Below are 19,949 nucleotides of genomic sequence, written 5' to 3' on the forward strand. Positions count from 1 at the left end.
CTTCAGCAATTCAAGATTAGTGATTGACTCAACCCTCTTGTAAAAATAAACAAAATTAAACATTTTTTTAAAATAGTAAATGGTAAATGTAAGCCATAATGAAGTATGTGCCCCGACAAGGGAGGGAAGATGGCGAAAGCTACAGAGGGGTTTGTGTGTGGCGGCATCCAAATCAGCTGTTCCAGGCTGACATAGCCAGTGCTGCGCCACAAGGGGGGGAGGCGCTGGTGTGTTAGTTGGCGCACACACGCAGGCCTCTTAGGGGTGGGTTAAGGGCAGAGGGAGGAAATCTGAGGAAATCTCTATGCTTTTGAATTACCTTTAGCTGAGAAGCAAAGCAAGAGGAGAAACTGCCACAGAAAACCTGGGGAAACAGCGATCTGGAAGCCAACTGAGCAGTGAGGGGAGGAAAACCAATACAGAATAAAAAGACCTAGTGGACATAATTGAAAACGAGGGGAAACTCTTGTGCATGATATGCCTGTATCTGTTGTCTTAGATAAAGGAGATAGACATTCTCTATTCATATAACTCAGGGGTAGTCAAACTGTGGCCCTCCAGATGTCCATGGACTACAATTCCCAGGAGCCCCTGCTGGCAGGGGCTCCTGGGAATTGTAGTCCATGGACATCTGGAGGGCCGCAGTTTGACTACCCCTGATATAACTCTTGTTGTACAAAGCTTTAAAAAAATCGAGAGGCATGGATTTTGTGAGGAGGATTGGTAGTTAATAGTTAACGAAGGAACTGCATACAAGCGGAAAACAAATGCCTATAACCGAGATAAAGGGCTCTGCAGTAAGACAAAGGTAACGTATTTACATTTGAAATAAAGCTGCTCATATTATTTGTACTGCGCGGACTGGTACATGGTGTGAATGTCCACGCCCGTGGATGATAAAGTGAGGTTTCCTCTGCCTTATACCTGATTAGATAATGAATCTCTGAGGCTGTGGGTTCAGATAAAGCTTCTTGTGTGTTGGCTTTTAAATGCTAAACGATGGAAAGTTCTGCTTTGTAGCTTTTGGGAAGACTAAAGAAAGTTTAGCATTTCCTCTGTTCGTGAAGACTGTAGACAAGCTTTACTTGCTGCTGTTTTTTTTGGCGTGTTTAGTGTTTGACTAGAATTTCAGTTGTCAGGCTTGTCCTGGAAATGGTGAACCGATTCTCATAACTGGAATTCTGTCCTTCAGAGAAAAATACCTCCCATTTCTCCTTGTATCGCTGCTGCTTCTGTTCCCCCAAGTGAAGTTGCTATGGTGCTGCATGTTGTAGTAGCATCATCAATTAACCTTCAATTAACCTTTTCCTCCATAGCCGGCCTTGTCTGAAAGGTACATATAATCCTCCTCCATCTGTGGCTTCCAGTCTCATTGCCTGTAAGATAGATGCCCTAGCAATAGAGTCCTTTCCATTACAAGCCCTGTCTGCAATTCAGGAGTTCGAAATGGACGGCGCTGTTTCTCCCCAGTCCTCCAGGTGGAACTGCCTGAGACCCTGGACGGTGCCAGTCACAGTTCATTAGGTGGGCCAGTGACCTGTCCAGGTGTAACACAGAGTTCCAGTAATCCTGGGTTATGTGTGTTCTTTGGCCTGGTGAAGGACCCCTTAGTACCTATTTAGAAGGAGCCTTCCCAACATATGCTATGTGCTCTCTTGGCTGGCTAGAAGTACTCATAGAAACCTTGTGACCTCTTGTCTGCTCTGTATAGGAAGAGCCTGGCTTTTGAGATCTCCTCCTTATCTCTGTTTCCTCACCTACCTAATCAAAGCACTGGGCCTGCTTGGCGATCAAGGGAGGGAGGAAGAGATAGGAGACTTCAAGGAACCCCGGAAGTAGTGCCATGTCCCTTCAGAGAAATGGGCGCAGAAGTGAGATGCAGGAGTCAGCCAATCAAATCAGTCATTTACGGTTTCCTTTGTGGGGAAAGAGACCAGACCTATAGAGCAACAGGAGAAGTGGGCTCCTGTGACATCTAGTGATATCAGCAGCCGTCTGAATTCCTGGGAAAGACTGTGTAACCCCCGATAACCCCACTTTAATGGCCGTGTCTATTTTCTTCTGTTTTTTCCTCTTCCCTTCACTTAACCCATCTCTAGCCTTAAAGACTAAAAAATTATGAAATAGATTACCCGGTGAATTAGATGTTTGGGATCTTAAACTACTCTGCATAGTTAAGCCAAGCAAAAAACATTCCAAGTTCCACACTATTGGCATGCTGATTTCTGGGATGCAGTGAGTATAGAGGGCCATTTCGCACGGCTTCAAAGTAGCAGAATGGTTGCTATTTGGAAACGCTACTAATTTGCCATAACCCACGACGTCGTAGACAATCTGCAACAATCCTGAAACCAATCAGCAAAAAGCGCTTCGTTGTGGCGCTTTCAGGGGAATCCAGAAAAGTGGATTCACCCTCCGGATAGCGATACACTCCTGCAACCAATCTGCAACAGTAGCGCTAAAGACCTGTGCGTTACCATTGTTGCTGGTTCTTCAAAGTCCCTCCCCCTGGCTCTCTCCTCCAAACTTCCGGCGAAGCGATCGCCATTTTTTTTTCTCCGAGCGAGCAGGGATAAACGCACCGGCGAGCCTTTCTGTTTAGAGGCTTCCCTGGCTTCAGTCCTTCACCTTTAGTCACTAAGCACAAACCACTGAAAAGCCCGTTTGCTGAAATAAAGTCCCTTTATTTTTTACAAATAAATTCAGCCGAAAATCGGGCCCGTGAGAGGGGGGGGGGATTTTTTTTTTATCACTCGAGGCAGCGTGCAAACGATCATACAATCAAACGACAGCTCACATTAGGCAGCTGGATGGGTCTCTCCGTAGCAACGAATCTACCTAGATTCGTTGCTATGGGTCGTTTTTTTTTTTTTTAAACCTTTCTTAAAGGGAAAGGGGCTGTTTGGGAGCATGCTAACGGCTGCCCATTGGCTGCTTGACGGCCAGGGGCGGGACGAGCTTGGCAATAGCGCTTCCTTTCTAGCGATTTCTGCCGAGACCGGAAGCCTGTGGGAAACGCTAAAAAACGCAACTGATTCCACTACAAAGGCAGGTATGCATAACGACGAATTCCACTATTTTAAATGGCGATTTTTCATTCCGCAAACAATTTGCAACAAAGATCCCTGTGCGAAAAGGCCCAGAGTTTCTGACAGGCTTTGATGCAGAATGAGACCCTGCAGGGCATGTGACAGATACCCCGGGCAACCATCAGTCTCTGCTGGTATGTCTAATAATAATAATAATGTCTAATAATACCAATGTTAACAAATGTTAATAAGATTAATAATCATGTTAATTTTTATCCAGCCCTTCTACATCACTTGCACAGTCCACCGTGTTGTCTTCTGTTTCCTTCAGGGCTAGCCTTACTGGACACTCTACTGAGACAGTTTGCTTCTGGGGGCTTATCCATCTCCTCCAAAAAGAGAAACTGGGGCAGCCCTTGCAGAGCAGGTGGCTGTCATAGAATGGCTGCTGTACATGTGTGAATGACTGAGCGAGAAGTAGCTGGGAGGGAAGGGAAAGAAAGAAACAGAAACAAACAAACATGAAAGGGAAAGCGAGGTTGTAAGACCATCCCTGATATGCCACAGAAGCCTGCAAAAGTCACAGCTTTGCATAGTAAGCTAAGGCTGGCCTGAAATCCTCACAGGCATCTGCACAAAGATTCTACAGTTGAAAAAGCACTTTGGCTTTTCACCAGTTTATTTGGTTTTAGAGGAACAAAACATTTGGGGTAATTTCGGGAAGTTCTGAAACTTTTAGAAAAGCAACAACACTAGGTGAGCCAGAGAGAAGAGCAGCAGCCTTGAAAGGACACTTCAGCTGTCTGTTGACCGTAAGTTCTTGGTGGTTCTGGCCTCCTTTCTCAGTCTTGTCTAAATCTAGATCATAAAAACTTGTTCTGCTTGCACTGGTAAGATGAGAAGGTAAGGTGTTTGCATCTACCCTGACAAAGAGGGCTCAGCCAATCCCAGGCACCAGGGCACCATGGTGCCTAAAAATTCCACTGTGGCACCTAGTATTTTCAGAAGTCATTCACTGTAATTGCCTCTCATTGATTCTCAGAAGAAATACTAGCCTTTATTTAGGGGAGGGACAGAGATTAACTTCTTGTTGTGATGATGATATTTGTTTATATATAACAACAATTTTGTGGCAGCTTTAAAAAATGACAAGCAATTGAAGATAGATCCACGTGAGTAACCATGTTGATGTGAAGCGATAAAGCAAAGGGTGAGTCCAGTGGCACCTTTAAGAGCAACAAAGTTAATTCTGGGTTTTGTGTGCATGCTGCAGAATTCCGCAGAATTAAATTTTGCTGAATATACCCAAAATTACCCAATTTTTTTGTTGATCTTAAAGGTGCCACTGGACTCAAACATTATTCCAAGCAACCAAGTTTGTTTTTGTTGTTGTTTTTGTTAGGTGCGAAGTCATGTCCGACCCATCGCGACCCCATGGACAATGATCCTTCAGGCCTTCCTATCCTCTACCATTCCCCGGAGTCCATTTAAGTTTGCACCTACTGCTTCAGTGACTCCATCCAGCCACCTCATTCTCTGTCGTCCCCTTCTTCTTTTGCCCTCAATCGCTCCCAGCATTAGGCTCTTCTCCAGGAAGTCCTTCCTTCTCATGAGGTGGCCAAAGTATTTGAGTTTCATGTTCAGGATCTGGCCTTCTAAGGAGCAGTCAGGGCTGATCTCCTCTAGGACTTACCGGTTTGTTCGCCTTGCAGTCCAAAGGACTCGCAAGAGTCTTCTCCAGCACCAGAGTTCAAAAGGTTAAATTCTTTGACGCTCGGCCTTCCTTATGGTCCAACTTTCGAAGCCATACATTGCAACTGGGAATACCATAGCCTTGACTAAACGCACTTTTGTTGGCAGGATGATGTCTCTGCTTTTTAGGATGCTGTCTAGATTTGCCATGAGGGCTGAAAAATGTGTGGCTCCTGCAGCTAAACGAAAGTTGCTGAGGCCTGTTTTAAAACGGTGGGTTGCTCAGACACTCATATTGTTAGATTGCAAATAATTCAAAATAGCTTCACACAGGCAGCCTTTGAGAAGGGAAATAATCTTAGTCAGAGACAAAAAGCACTAATTGCTGGTTTCCCACTCTCCTTTCCCCTAGTACAAGACGTCAGCTGGTAACATCTTGAGAAATGCACCCGATGGAAATACTGCCAGAGCTCAAGAGGCGTTCCACTGCAAGCCATTTTACTAGCAGTGGTCCTTTTGAATCCTTCTGTTTCCTCACCCCAGATCTAAGGCGGTGGGATCAAAGCACTGATCCAAGTGGTTCTCATTGTCCGCCTTTATAGTTGTGCCTCCTATAAATTCCTGTTTCTTCTCTGCCTTTTACTCTGAGGATTAGAAGTGCTGTGAGCTGCCCACCACAATTCTTGTATACTCCCTTCCCATATATTTGTTTCTAAAACGGGCCTGTGTCTAATTGAGGAGTTTACTAAAGGTTACCGTTTGAGGTTATTTTTAACCTTCCCACCCCCATAGATTACAACAAGGTTCTGGAGTTTCCACTTATTCCGCTTATTCCCGGAACAGGCTGGCTGGAGAGAAGCTTTTAAAGAAACACTGCTGCAAACTAAAAGGATTGCAACATGCAAGCATTTTCCGTGTCCAGATGCAGCCACTAAGCATTTTGTGAAACTTGCATAAAGGAGACAATCTCAAGGAAACTGCTATTCTGATAAGAGTTGTTGCCAAATGTGATGTTGCTGGCTTGTGCTGGGAACCAAGGTTTGCAGTCTACTCTCTTCGGGCGTGGAATTCACCTGGCTCGCCCAGGTTTCAGGTTCCTGGGCCTTAAATGGAGAGTTCATGTCTCCAATGCTGTTCCATCTCCTTTGATAGAAACAAGACTCTTCCAGTGCTCACATCAGCTGGAGCACACAGAGATTTGTGGTGTTTTTTGCAGCTTCCTGCCAATCATAAACCTTCAAGTAATTTCACCAGATGACCACATCTCCAGCTCACCCTGAAGGTCGGGGCAAGATTTTCAAGGAGCATCCCCACCTTGTTGCACAACAATCTGTAAGATACCAGTTTCTGAAAGAAAAAGGGATCTTATAATTAAAGTATGGATTACAAAAAGGAACACAAATGGTTTTCTGTGGTTGCTGGTTAGCAAAGTTATTTTTTAAAGCGAGCTGCAGTATAACCAGTCCTCTTTCCTTAGATCTAATCTTCTGTCCATGAAGCTTCATTACAGAAGAATTACTGAACAAGGTCAGAGATTGGGGGGGGGGGGGATCCTGACAAGAGAAGAGATAAAAGATCTGAATAGAATCAGCAGTAAAAAGCTGGAAACAAATATGGGATTTTAAGGTTATTTTGCCTTTCTCCACTGAGAGGTGAAATAACCTTAAAATCCCATATTTGTTTCCAGTTTTTTACTGCTGATTCTATTCAGATCTTTTATCTCTTCTCTTACCAGGATCTCTCTCCCCCCCCCCCCCCCCCAGAATCTCTGACCTTGTTCAGTAATTCTTCTGTAATGAATTTTTCTTTATGCCCCAGATGCCCTGACCTGGGTAGCCCAGGAACATCAGATCTCAGGAGCTAAGCAGAGTCCGCTTGCTGCAGTATTTGAAAGGAAGACCACTAAGAAATACCAATGTCACGACACAGGCAGGCAATAGCAAACCACCTCTGAAATCTCTTGTCTAGAAAACTCTACTAGGACTCCAGGAGTCAGCTATGACTTGAGGACAAAAACCCCCACAAATCAGACATTACCTGGTAGATCATTCTAGATAACATCTTCAGCACGTCTCCATTGAAAATGTGACTCATAAAAAGCCCATTTTGTACATATCACTTATTCTCCAGCATTCATCCAGCTGGGAAGGATGTGTTAGCTGAATACAAATTAAACCTTTCCCTTCCATAACAGTAGGTCTTTCACTAGCTGTTTGGCTTTGTTTCTCCCCAGCAAGAAGATGCTTTTTCACTGTTGTTTAGGGGTTCATGAAAAGGAAGGCATCTCCTTTCTTAATGGCCATAGTAAGCTTCTTGTAATTTGAAGCATTGCCATGACCCTGTACTCCTCTCCTCTTGACACAAGTGCCCTCACTACACCTGAGATAATGATCTCTGCTCTCACTTACAATTCCCTGCCACAGTAGTTCACTTCCACCCAACAATTAAAACTTTAATCTTAAAACACTCACACCTTCCTCAGCTTGGGGGGGGGGGGAATGGAGTACGCAATATGTGTGATGATGTGCAATCCCCATGTTCCGAGGTCTCCCTTCTAAGTATGAATGGTGCCCTCAAAGAGTATCAGGCACCCTGCCCCTGAGGAGTGGGAAATGCTTTGAGACACCTGAGGCCTGCTGGGTCACTGCAGCCGATTCCCAGTTCTCTCAGACCTCTCACAACCCCACATACCTCACAGGTTGACTATTGTGGGGAGACGAACGGAAAAGGTGTTTGTAAACCACTTTGAGACTCCTTTGGGTAGTAAACAACAGGGTACAAAAATCCGTTCTAAGGAGCAACCATGAAAGAAGCATGTGGGCACATAACATTTTATCAACAGTGAAAAAATGGAGAAGGAACAGGGTGGACACCTGTGTACTGTGACTACCCCATGTGTATTAGGGCAGAGGGGCATTTCGGTGTCTGTGGCCTAATTCACACAAGAAGGGAAATGACGCAGAACTGGGAGGATCTTCCCCTAAGAGGAGTCTCCAGTCTGATTTTCCCTTCACATATCTGAAGACATGGCTCTGGAAAGCTCATCTGTAACCACTATGCCAAAATTCCCAAAGGTCAGTCCTCTCCCACAATCAACGAACATTCCACACCACAGGTTCTTGACACCCATATCTCCACACCCATACCCTCATTTGCCACCATGCCACCACAACCTCCCACACAATACACACATTCAACCCCATGCCCTTACAGACTGGACAACTCCTCCCCTGCCTCTTCCCACTGCCAAGCTCTAGTGCCCATTGTATTCTTGGTTACAACGGGCTTTGCCCCTAGTTAGGAAAATAAACCATGATGGAGACAAAGATCCTCCATAGCACAGCAGTCCCCAACCCACGGGGGGCCCGGGGCCGGTCCTGGTCTGTGGATCAGTCGGTACTGGGCCGCGGCTCCTCATCTTCCTCCCCGGCTGCTGCCTCAGGGGCTGCTCTGCCACCGGCTCACCTTAGGTGTTGTCCAGCGGCTGCTCTGCCACCGACTCACCTTTGGTGTTGTCCAGCGGCTGCTATGGTTGGGGCTAACCCTCGGTGTGGCACTGCGCAGCTGCTGCTGTGCCCCCCACTGGGCGGTGGGAAGTCAGGGGCGTCGGCAGGAAAGCAATTGGAGAAGGGGCTCAGGCGACAGTGATGAAGTCCCTTGGCAAAAGACTCCCCCCCCCCCCCGGGCCTCAGTAAAATTGTTAAGCATTGACTGGTGATAAAAAAGGTTGAGGACCATCACCATGGCATACCTCCAGAGCCACAGGCACTCTGCAAGAGCCAGAGCTTTTCCTCAAAGACCACAGTGAGGGCATAATCTGCAGGATGGTGATCTCTGAAGACCATAGTTTCTCAGGCACACCAAGCTTCTTTAACTGATGCTCCTGAAGAAGAAAGAGTTGGTTTTTATACCCCGCTTTTCACTATCTGAAGGAGTCCCAGCTTGGTGTAATGGTTGGGAGCGTGGACTTCTAATCTGGCGAGCCGGGTTTGATTCCGCACTCCCCCTACATGCAGCCAGCTTGGTTGCCTTGGCCACAGATAAAGCTGTTCTGACCGAGCAGGAATATCAGGGCTCTCTCAGCCTCCCCTCCCTCACAGGGTGTCTGTTGTGGGGATAGGAAAGGGAAGGCGATTGTCAGCCGCTTTGAAACTCCTTCTGGTAGTGAAAAGTGGCATATAAGGATCAACTCTTCTTCTTTTCTTTCCCGACAACAGACACTCTGGGAGGGAGGTGAGGCTGAGAGACTTGGGACTCGCCCAGTGTCATCCAGCCGGCTGCATGTGGAGGAGGGAATCCAACCCGGTTCTCCAGATTAGACGCTGTCGCTCTTAACCACTACACCACACTGGCTCCACTGAAGTAGGGAGGGCCTGTCTTGGCTGTCCATATGCAGTACTAAGCCTGCCTGTTGCAAGGAGGTACCAGATCTGAGACCTAAAGGGATGCTAGCCCCGCCTCTTGAGCCAAATCTGAGCAGTTCCATACAGGGAGTTCTCTGGAGCCGCTGCCTCTACCCCACAGCTGCGTCATACATTATCAAGGAGCGACTGGGCAAAGTCTGCTTGCTGTGACGACTCAGCTCTGTATCACGGAGCAAAGGTTGAAGGCGACAGCAGCACGTGGAAACATTCTCCTCCTTTTCCCTACCCACAGGAAGGCCTCGGCAAGGGGAAGGGGAAGGGCCTTGCAGAGATTCGCTAGCTCAAGGCCAAGTCTGCAGCGAGGTCTGCCAGAGGGCCGAGGGAAGCAGAGCGCTTGCTTTGTCCCAGCAAACGCACTTTCATGCAGGCTCGTCTTTCATGCAAGCTGGTCACACAAGGGAAGGTCCAGATGGATTTCAAGGCAAACATGTTTGGTTAGTTTAAGGGAGGCCAGGCATTGCTTTAGCTAGATCCTGCAGGTGCATCGCTGGAAATGTTCTGGCCAAGGGAGAGGGAACATTAAGGGGAGGAGGAGGAAGGGATCAGCATAGGACCGTAAAAGCCTGAGGACAGCAAGCAAATGGCTAGATTATAACTAGACTAGAGAAGTGGAGGCCTGCCCCACCCCCAGGCTTCTTTTTGTTTTTCCAGTTTGGGATGAAATGCTGGGACTCCTAGGTGATATTTTCATGTTGGAAAGATTGAAACACTAAAGAGAGAAACACCTTTAAGGCCAACAAAGATTTGGTCTTAAAGGTGCTACTGGACTCTGATTTTATTGTGCTACTTCAGACGAACACGCCGACCCATTTGTATCTAAAGAGAGAAGGTTTACTCACTTAAAACCTGTGCAGATTAAAGCTTTTTTCCTAATGAACTCCTGCATTGAGCAGGGGGTGGGACTCGATGGCCTGTATGGTCCCTTCCAACTCTTGGGTTCTTTGATTCCTGTTTATACTGTACATGGATGCAACATATTAGTGCACCTAAGTCAGTCAATATACTATAATGTGATTGCGCTCCATTACTGAAGAGACCGCTGTCACAGAGAAAACTCTGTATCCAAATATGCTTCCAGTCCAGGGTCAGTTATGCACTGGGCTTCTGAGGTTCATTTGACTTGGTTAAAAAAAATCGATTTGCCTTTGATGCCGCTTTCAACTCTGATGCCAATCACTCCCCCACCACACACATACCACAAAGTCACTCCACTTCTCCCCTGGTTCATCCAAGAGTGGATTCTTTCCACTTAGTCGGAGAAATGTGCAGGGTCTCTATTGGGACTTCCTGCACGGAACTTAACAGTGTCAGGTTGGCGTGGCCAGTTAAAACTGTAAGGCAGGAGTAGTCAAACTGCGGCCCTCCAGATGTCCATGGACCACAATTCCCAGAAGCCCCTGCCAGCATTCGCTGGCAGTTTGACTACTCCTGCTGTAAGGGGCGATCCTTAAAGGCTTTCACCGCCAGTTGCCATTTTGGTAGGAAGTTTTCCTGCCTTCATGAATTATAGAATAAGCCTTTGTTTTCTTTAAGCCTTGTGACAATCTGGTCTTGGTATTAGTGCTTCTAAGTAAAGACAAGCCTTCCTGGCATACAACATGTGCATCACGCAGCTGGGGTGGGTGGGTTGAAAAACGCTCCTCAGGGCTGCCCCCATCTCTTTCCCTCCTTTTTTTAAAAAAAAGGTTAGGGGACATGGTACAACTGAGTTCTTTTTAAAAAGTGATCAAACGAGAACACAGCTATCCAACAAATGCGTGTTCATTGACTTTCTTTGCCATGCCATGCCATGCCTGCCTGCCTTTGGTGCAGAAGACAGTGCTTCATTCATTGCACTTCAGAAACAGGATTAATGGCATTTGCGAATCCAGGACAGGAGTCGTTTTAGGATCATTTTAGAATTGGCTGCTCTTATAATCCTAAGAAAGCGGTGAGTGCAGAATGTACCCAGTTGTGACTTTACGAGACAGTTTGTTTCTGTCCAAATAATACTTTTGCATATTTCAGTACTGCAAGTTCTCCCCTGGTTCTAGGAGTCCATCCGTGATGGGTGGTTCTCACCGTTGTTGCTAGGGAGGCAGGACCAACTGAAAAAAACTACCTCCTCTTCCTGTCTCCCTGGTAGAACCGCCCGTCTTCTCTATTAACTTACTGTTCTCTATGAATGTAATAACAATACTATTTTAACTATCTTAAACCTATTCTAAACTCTAATATCAGCTAAAAGAAGGAATATATAGAACAAGAGAAAAAGAGAAAGGCAAGGGAAAAACAATTAAGTCAATTCTAACTACAATTGTGGAGAGCAAAGCTCACACGACCACACTCCGAAGCAGGAAAAAAACTGGAGAAGATGGGCGGTTCTACCAGGGAGACAGGAAGAGGAGGCAGTTTTTTTCAGTTGGTCCTGCCTCCCTAGCAACAGCGGTGAGAACCACCCATCAGGGATGGACTCCTAGAACCCAGGGAGAAGCACCCTTCACGGTAAGTGCCAATGGGCATTTTCAAACGTTAAACTTAGAAATACTGAGCTGGAAGGGGTGTCAAGTGTCATCCAGTCCAACTTCTTGGTCAGTGCAGGAAATTCCTTCCCCCAGTGACCTCTGCTCTATGCCTAGAGGAAGGCAAAAATTGTGAAGAATCCCTGGGCCAGTCTGGCCCATCAGAAGGTGGTAGCCTTTACATTCATGTAGCTCCAAAGGAGAGGAAGCCTGTTCCACTGAGGAACTGCTCTTTCCAGGAATTCTGAGTCTCTGATATTAAGCTTGAAATGTCTTTTTGAAAGGAGCCCAAGTACTTGTCAGTCACCCACTTGCCTTTGCTTGCATTCATCAGAACAGGTGGGGGGAGAGGTCTTGATGATTCCCTCTTGTGGGGGTGAAACCTCAGACTTCTTGGGGCAAGGGGATTGTTGCCACAGGTGGGCAACGCATGGGCCTTGGAGGGAGATTTTCCCTCTTCAGGAGGCCATAAAACCTTTCTCTGAAAAAAACTGCATTGCCTGTGGGTGATAGTTGAAGATACCAACTGTTTTTAGGCCAATTGATAGGAAAAGTGGTAGCAGAACAACTCCAGGCACAAGTGGATGCTTGCCCTTGGTCCATTGTAATCTCTCTTCAGACCTGCTTTGGGGATTGGGACATCACATATTGGACCTGTTTTTCTTGATTCTGTTGACCACACTATCTTACTAGTGTCTCTGAAAGGACAACACATGAAAAGTTTGTCATTGAGATGGTTCTGCTCCCATTGGAAAGCCTTCAAAGTGTGGCTGTCCATGACAGACAGACATATCAGTGCCATCCACTGATCCATGCCACTGCAATGTTAAAGCTAGGCCATTGTATGGCGTTATACATGGAGCTGCTACAAAAGGATGTTGCAAGATTATTAATGTTTACGCCACTTGATGACACCGATACTTAGCCTTACCTTTTACTTAGCCTTACCTTGCGTGATTATTCTGTCAGCTGTCTGGGGAAAGGAGGGATGTTAATACTTGAAATAAACACAGCCTGGTCTTTGGAGGCCTATCTGCTGCCATCAAGCCTAAATAATCCTTTTGCTCTTCTACTTTAGGTGAACTTGATTGGGAGGGATAGAGGCTGAGGCTCAACCCCTTCCTTGGTGCTTTCTGCTGCTCTGTGTTCTGTATTCAGGCAGAGCCAGGGACATAAACACAAGGTGAGCACTGAGCTCCGCCATGGTGAGGAACAGGCTAACCTTGCTGAGTAGGTTCACAGCCCATCTGCCAAGCCTGTGGGCCATAGCTATAGATAAAAACTTGGCTACCAGTTCAGTGGTCTCTAAGCATTTATCAGCTAGCAGCAAATTAAGAAACCTTACATCTGCAACACTAGGAGAAGGTAAAAGCAGGGAAATTGTCAGGTATACACATTACATCGCAAAATGATATGACAGATTGAGTACAGTTCTGTACGACAATACCTGCAAGTTCTTTCTTTATGGGGAATTCTCCTATATCTGCCATCAACCACTGCAGAGGGAAATACATTTAGTCTAGCTAACATAAACTCTCTGCGATGTGATATTAAGTTGGAAAAATAAAATCCCATAGAGTTTGGGATATAGGAAAGACCAAGGGATCATAGAGAACACGACCCATCTGTATTAGCATAAATTACCTGGAGGTCAATATCCTGGATTCTTCTTTGGATAGTTTGGAATATATGGTCCTCTCCAGAATTGGCTAAGGAATCCAGGTCAATACCTATAGATGTAATTTTAAAGACGATGGCCTGAGACTATTTCTGAGTATAGTGGTCAGAAGGTAAAAGCACAAGGAGGCTGTTTAAAGGAGGACTAAAAAATAGATGGAGCCAGTATTTAATGGATATAGTCCAAGCTCAAGATTCTATAGTATGGAGGCCCAGCTCAGCACATAGAGTAGGTTACAGAATTAGGTAAGCCTAAAATCCTGCGATAGAAGCTCACAGCTGTACAGTCAACCTCTTTATTAAGAGACTGGATCCTGGATCCACAAGGGGATCCCAAAGTGCAGTCAAGGTATCATGGAGGCATGAAAAACCCGAAGACCCACTAGCACATATTGGTTGCCCTTCTGGTCATGGAAACAACTGATGGCCTGGGACTTATTCTTGGCTGGGCTAAGGCTAGTTTAGCACAAGAGCCTCTTGTGGCGCAGAGTGGTAAGGCAGCAACATGCTGTTGGAAGCTGTCTGCCCATGAGGTTGGGAGTTCGATCCCAGCAGCCGGCTCAAGGTTGACTCAGCCTCCCATCCTTCCGAGGTCAGTAAAATGAGTACCCAGCTTGCTGGGGGGTAAACGGTAATGACTGGGGAAGGCACTGGCAAACCACTCCGCATTGAGTCTGCCATGAAAACGCTAGAGGGCGTCACCCCAAGGGTCAGACATGACCCGGTGCTTGCACAGGGGATACCTTTACCTTTAGGCTAAGGCTAATATTATGATTAATAGACCATCTTAAGTTGTATTGGAAAAGAAGCTACAAATATCTAAAGGGCTTAATCTGTTCAATATCTTTGCCCGCAATTCTTCAAACAGAGCACTTCCAGAATTTAGAAAAGGCTAATATTTTGGTCGTGTCAAAATTGATGTTAAGAAAGTTCAGGTCACAAAATTTGCTTAAAGAGTGTTTAAGACCTTGTGACTGAGAGAACCGCTGCATCGTCGGCATAAAGTAATATAGAAACCGCAACTGAGTTTTATTTAGGGGAATGTCCATCTACTGTAGCCAGAGACAGAGGAAGGTCAGCAAGGAACAAATTGAACAGGCTCAGGGCTAATACACAACCCTGCCTCACCCCCTTGGACATAGGGATTTTATCAGATAAAGTGACCAAGCCACCTAATCTAATTTAACAAGTATTAAAAAAGTGTAGTTTTTGAAGTAAAAAAAGGAAGCAAGGATCTATTCCTAACTTCTTTAATTTCTCCCATAGTAAAGGATGTGTAACAGAATCAAAGACTTTATGTAAATCAATAAATGCTGCATAAAATTTCCCCCACCCCTTATTTTTCAGCTAGAAAGGCCAAAGTCAACCAGTTTGTTTTCTCCCTGGTAAATTAGAGGGGTTCATTCAATCTTGTAGTTTTTATTAGCAAATGTTCGGCATAGATTTTTTCTGCTATGGACAGTAAACTAATAGGACTATAGCTGGGGTGGTCAAACAGCGGCCCTCCAGAGGTCCATGGACTACAATTCCCATGAGCCCCTCCCAGCGAATGCTGGCAGGGGCTCATGGGAATTGTAATCCATGGACCTCAGGAGGGCTGCAGTTTGACTACCCCTGGTCTATTGTTTTCTAAATTATCAGGATCAGCTTCTTAATGTTAGGTATCAATATGGAATTCAACCAGGTGTCTGGGATAGAACCATGTCTGTATCAGGGTGAAGAGATGGGCAAGTGAACCTGACCACCAGTCGACATTTTCCCTTGGAGCTCAGCTGGGATTCCGTCTGGGCCTGGGGCCTTATTGGATTTAAGTGACATGATAAGATCAACAATCTCTCCCTGAGTAACACTCAGGAATATCAGGAGGCAGGGAGTAAACCTGACCAGAGAGGGGGAGATTGTTGAAAAGCGTACAGTAAAAGGTGTTATATTTTTGCTGAGAGATATTGGGTCTATGGGAAGTGCTCGCGATTAATTTACTACCAGAGGCCAGAGACGAGAAGGTTTTTTTTTTTTTTAACTGCAGTTAAAAGTTGGGACCTGTTTTCCATAGAAAGAGAGTGTTTCTTCCGATCTAACAAGGAATGGCAAGCTTTTATCAATTCACTATAGAGAGAGGGCTTCCATGGGAGTAAACCCGAGCACATTAGGTGGTTATATTTACATACACTTTTTTTGCACTCAGTATCGAACCAGGCATTTGAAGATTGTTTAACCCAGCTGTCCCCAACCCCCGGTCCGGACACCGGTACCGGTCCGTGGATCAGTAAGTACCAGGCCACAGCTCCTCATTGTCCTCCTCCCCGGCTGCTGCCTTGGGGGCTGCCCTGCCACTGTGCCGCTGGCTCACCTTTGGTGCTCTCCAGCAGCTGCCATGGCTGGGGCTCCCCCTCGGCGTGGCATTGGACAGCTGCTGCTGGCAGCGCCCCCCAGTGGGTGGTGGGGAGTCAGGGGCGCCAGTGGGAAAGCAAGCGGAGCAGGGGCTCAGGCGGCGGCAACGTCCCTCGGCAAAAGACTACCCCCCCCCCGGGCCTCAGTAAAATTGTCAAGTGTTGACCGGTCCCCAGTGATAAAAAGGTTGGGGACCACTGGTTTAACTGACCCAGAAACAATGGGTTGTGTGAAACGGATGAGATTATCAATGGTATAATTAAATTTATTTAGCACCTCTTCTGGGGAACTACTCCAAATTAAATCATTCTTTAGGAATTGCCCTAATTTTTCCTTCTCCCCCTAATTTTTCAGTTAAATATTTTTCCCTTTTTGGAGGCAGCTGTTGAGACATTTTAAATCCTTAAATATTAATCTTGTTTGGGCTGCATCAGAAATAATACTTCTGCAGCTAAACTTTGTTTATTGGCCTTGATAAATAAATACATCCCAACAAAAAAAAACAGTGCATGATATGATTATGCTCACAAGAATGTGTATGTCTAATAATTGGAAATTTTCAAATTCATTAAGCATGGATAATTTTATTGTATTGGATCATTCTGTAACCTGCCATGAGTTGGCGTGCCGAGAATGGTGGGTAATAAATTATTATCAATAATAATAATAATAATAATAATAATAATAATAATAATAATAATATGAACATGGTAAATTTGACAGAACTAGTGGACTTGCATGATGGGAAACTAAAGAAACCTTATTTCGCTCAGAGCTGGTAACCTTTCTATCACTTCCCAAATAGGGAGTGTTATTTCACTGTTATCATCAATATCACTGTGCAGGTTTTTATGGATGTTTTAGGTCAAGGAGCTAGAGGCCAGAGACGTGAAAGACTTTTATATGAGACTTGTGTAGCTAAGAAGTGTCCTTTATCATCAGCAGGTTCAGGAATTGAAAATACAGGAAAACAAAACACCACACTCAACATTATTGTGAGCTTACGAGCAAAAATGTGAACATGACCAAGACCTAAACACACATGCTGACGACAGCTTTTCAGAATGAAGCATCCGGGTAGTGTGGAGCTCTAGTGGTGTATTTACTAGATATTCCAATCGTTTGTACCAGAATTCAGCACTATGCAGAGGCCGAAATGTGGGAGAGCCGTTTGCAAAAGGAGTCCGGACTTCTTTGCATCTGAGTCACAATGCTCCTGTTCGTGTTTTCTGTGTCTCTTAAGAGCAGCTGCCTGAAAGGCTGGTTTCCAGTACAAGGAAGGGAGGACAGTATTTCTACCTGCTTGTCCCTGAGCCTGCTTCGTGGTTTGCCATGCCAGTGTGCCAAGGGAGCTGTGTGAATCTAGCAGTAATGCTCAGAGCTCAGCCTTCTGTGCAATTCTGGCTTCTTGCTGCCTCTCTGCATGAATCCTGGCCCAGGGGATAGTCCAGCCACTCATTCTGCTCTCAGTTGTTGATCAGTAAGAGTTTGGGGAGGGGTCGTTCCACAGCAGAGCTGTCTTCTAGCCTTGTTTGCCAGCCTTTGGCGGCTGCTATGAAATCACCGTTCCTGTTTCTCGTGTTGCAGCTTCCCCGAGCGGGTGTAGCTCCTCTAAGGGCTTTATCCTGTGCTTCTTCCCTGCAGTGTACGTCGTGGAAGAGCGACGGAGGGACGACACTGGGGAAAGTGCCTGCCTGACGGCCTGCTGGACTGCGCTTTGCTGCTGCTGCCTTTGGGACATGCTGACCTGAGTGCCCCGAGAAGCCCCGCCTCTCGACCCCTCTCACGTGGAGTGCTATGCATTCTTCCTCTGACCTCTCCTCTGATTCGACAGCTTGTTAGTACTGTAATAAATGATCTGCTTTGCACAGGTGACAGCAGCACACGTCCACCGTAGAGGTAGCACCGTGACGGTTGATGGGTTATGCACTTTTCAGTTTAGCGGAAGAAGTCCTCCCGCCCCTATAGAGCGTTATTTCTGTTGTTCTTTTGAAGAATGTGCTAAATGTCTTTTCCTTTTTTTCTTTTTTGGGTTTTGCAAACAGCTTTTCTTACAAATTATTATGTATTTATAATTAGAGATGGGAAAAATATATGCAATAATTTAAGCCAATCGTTTTTCTTACTAGCTTCCACTTGTGTTTTCGATGAACTTAGTCCAATAAAGTCATGGACCAAGTAACAATTGGATGTGGGTCAAGTTTGTAGAGAGCACTCAGAGAGGGCCTGACTCTTGCTTGGTTGCCCCCCCCCCCATGAGATGTCAGAAGGTGAGGCCTTCTGACGGTTGCTGAGCCTTTGCTTCCTAAAGAGCATCCCTACACTCCCCCCCCCCCCCCATTTCTAAGAAACTTTCCTGGGAACATCTTGAAAAAAGTGCCAGGAAGCCTCTTCTGAATTCTGCTGCACACATTATTTTATTCCATCTGGAGATCAGATGCTTGGGGGGGGGGTCTCCTGCACTGTCAAAAGTTTCACGAGTAAAACTCTGCTTCTTCCTTAACTGTTATCTCACCCGGGACTTCTGGATGCTTTTGAGATCTGTGTGTGTCCAACTGCTTCCCCGGTGTGTGGAAAGCTAATTGCAGGAGCCCATTTGAAACAGAGCTTCAGTTTGAGACAGGTGGTTCTCCATGCCTGTGCTGTAAAGGCCACAGGGGGAAGCAGAGAGCCTGCTGTGCTGATGAACTCTGCAGGGAACAGTAGAACCTCCCATTCACACCTTAGAGTGCAGGAAGCAGCTTTTGGGTTCTCTGGCTGAGAATCGATAGCAGAATGAAACATAGTGTTGGATCCAGTGATGGAGAGGGCCGTGGGGCATTGTGGCACTTTCCCTTGTCTCCCCCCCCCCCACTCCCAAACAGCCCTCTCTAGCCCTGGGAAAGTTGGTTCATGTGGATGCAGGTGCTGCAAATCTAGAAGTCTTTCTTGTGAGTGTAGGAATACAGGAGGAGCTGCTAGTGGTTCGTAAGCCTTGACCCTAGCTGCTCACCTGTTTATAGTAAATAACTAATGAAAATGTAGCTTAAATATCCTGGACTAGAATTCTTCATCAGGATGTTTGGCTCTTCCTCCAAACCATCCCCCATCCCCATCAACCAGCTGTCTACATACTAATCTGTTTGATGCTTACCCTGGGCAAGAAATCTCCAGGGTGAGGCACGGGGAGAAACGAGGTGTTCCTCCAGGCCTGTTGAGAACGTCTGCCTCTGCAAGGAGAACTAAAAGCAGAGACGGCGACTAGGTGGATCTTCCTTGAGTTGTTTCCCAGTTGCATCTCTGATGCAGTGAGGAAGGGAGACATGGGGTGGGCAAGAGAATTCATCCTGTGAAATACTAACAGCCAGAGTATATCAGTTGGGCTCTTCAGCTCCAGCACAAGCTGTACTGCCTCTCCAGCAAGACTAGCCCCACTCCTGGAGGAGGTTGTGGCAGAGGGCACGGGAGACCCCTAACACTGAATTTTCAACTCCTTTTGGTACACCGCAGTCCATTTTACTCAGAAAACCTAGTAGACAAGTCTACTCAATAGGAAGTCAACTTATTCCTGCTTTCCCATGCTTGAGCAAATGACTGAAACCTAAAAGTATGGCAGCAGAGGAACTCCTGTATCATTTATCTCTGCCGTACAAACCTCCTACTGCCTTTTTGACAAGGGTCAGACAGAAGGGTCCAGTGGTCATCTGCTGCTGCTGCAGTGTTGTCCTGGCAAATGGTTCACCAAGCTGCTGAGATAAGGGATGGTCCTGGTTGAAGGCCCTGCCAGCTACTGAGATGGACTCTGGTTGTTTCATTGAGAACACAATGGTAGGCATTTGGCATCTAATCATACACATCATATTTTATAGAAGATAGTACTTTGATCTGGGTTCGGAAGAGTTGGGCTTTATTGGATTCCAGTGTATTGTGGAATAAGAGCCCCGCAGCCCTTCTACCTCTGGGCTCAGTTCTGGTTCTGGATCATCAGAATGCCTTTCTTCACTGAAATGCCTTTGTGAGCTCAACAACTTTACACTAGATTTGAAAGAATCCAGTTATATTGCAGACAGAAATGTGAGACCTTTCATAGGCATACAATACGGCTTGTCTCTGGCAGCTCCATTCCAAAAGACAGACGGGTTCTTCCATCTTCAGAAGAGGGGGTGGAGATTTTTCTTGATTCTCCCCTCCCACCCCTTGTCTCCCATTGTCTTGCTGCTGAATTATAGGTTGCCACCACCAGAGGGCAGCATAAA

The 19,949-nt window shown here is 46.1% G+C and overlaps 1 protein-coding gene across 1 annotated transcript in view; it reads left to right on the forward strand.

The window, feature by feature from the left end:
• CYSTM1 (cysteine rich transmembrane module containing 1) overlaps positions 1 to 17,901 on the forward strand; it is a 58,146-nt gene extending 40,245 nt beyond the window's left edge. Inside the window, exon 3 of the mRNA XM_077310927.1 lies at positions 17,359 to 17,901. Within this exon, the coding sequence (XP_077167042.1) occupies positions 17,359 to 17,465 (107 nt within the window). The 3' untranslated portion in view covers positions 17,466 to 17,901. The remainder of the gene's footprint in view (positions 1 to 17,358) is intronic.
• Positions 17,902 to 19,949: the final 2,048 nt, after the last annotated feature.

The sequence above is a fragment of the Paroedura picta genome, chromosome 14 (genome assembly GCF_049243985.1).
Source record: "Paroedura picta isolate Pp20150507F chromosome 14, Ppicta_v3.0, whole genome shotgun sequence".
In the NCBI taxonomy this organism is placed as follows: Eukaryota; Metazoa; Chordata; class Lepidosauria; order Squamata; family Gekkonidae; genus Paroedura; species Paroedura picta.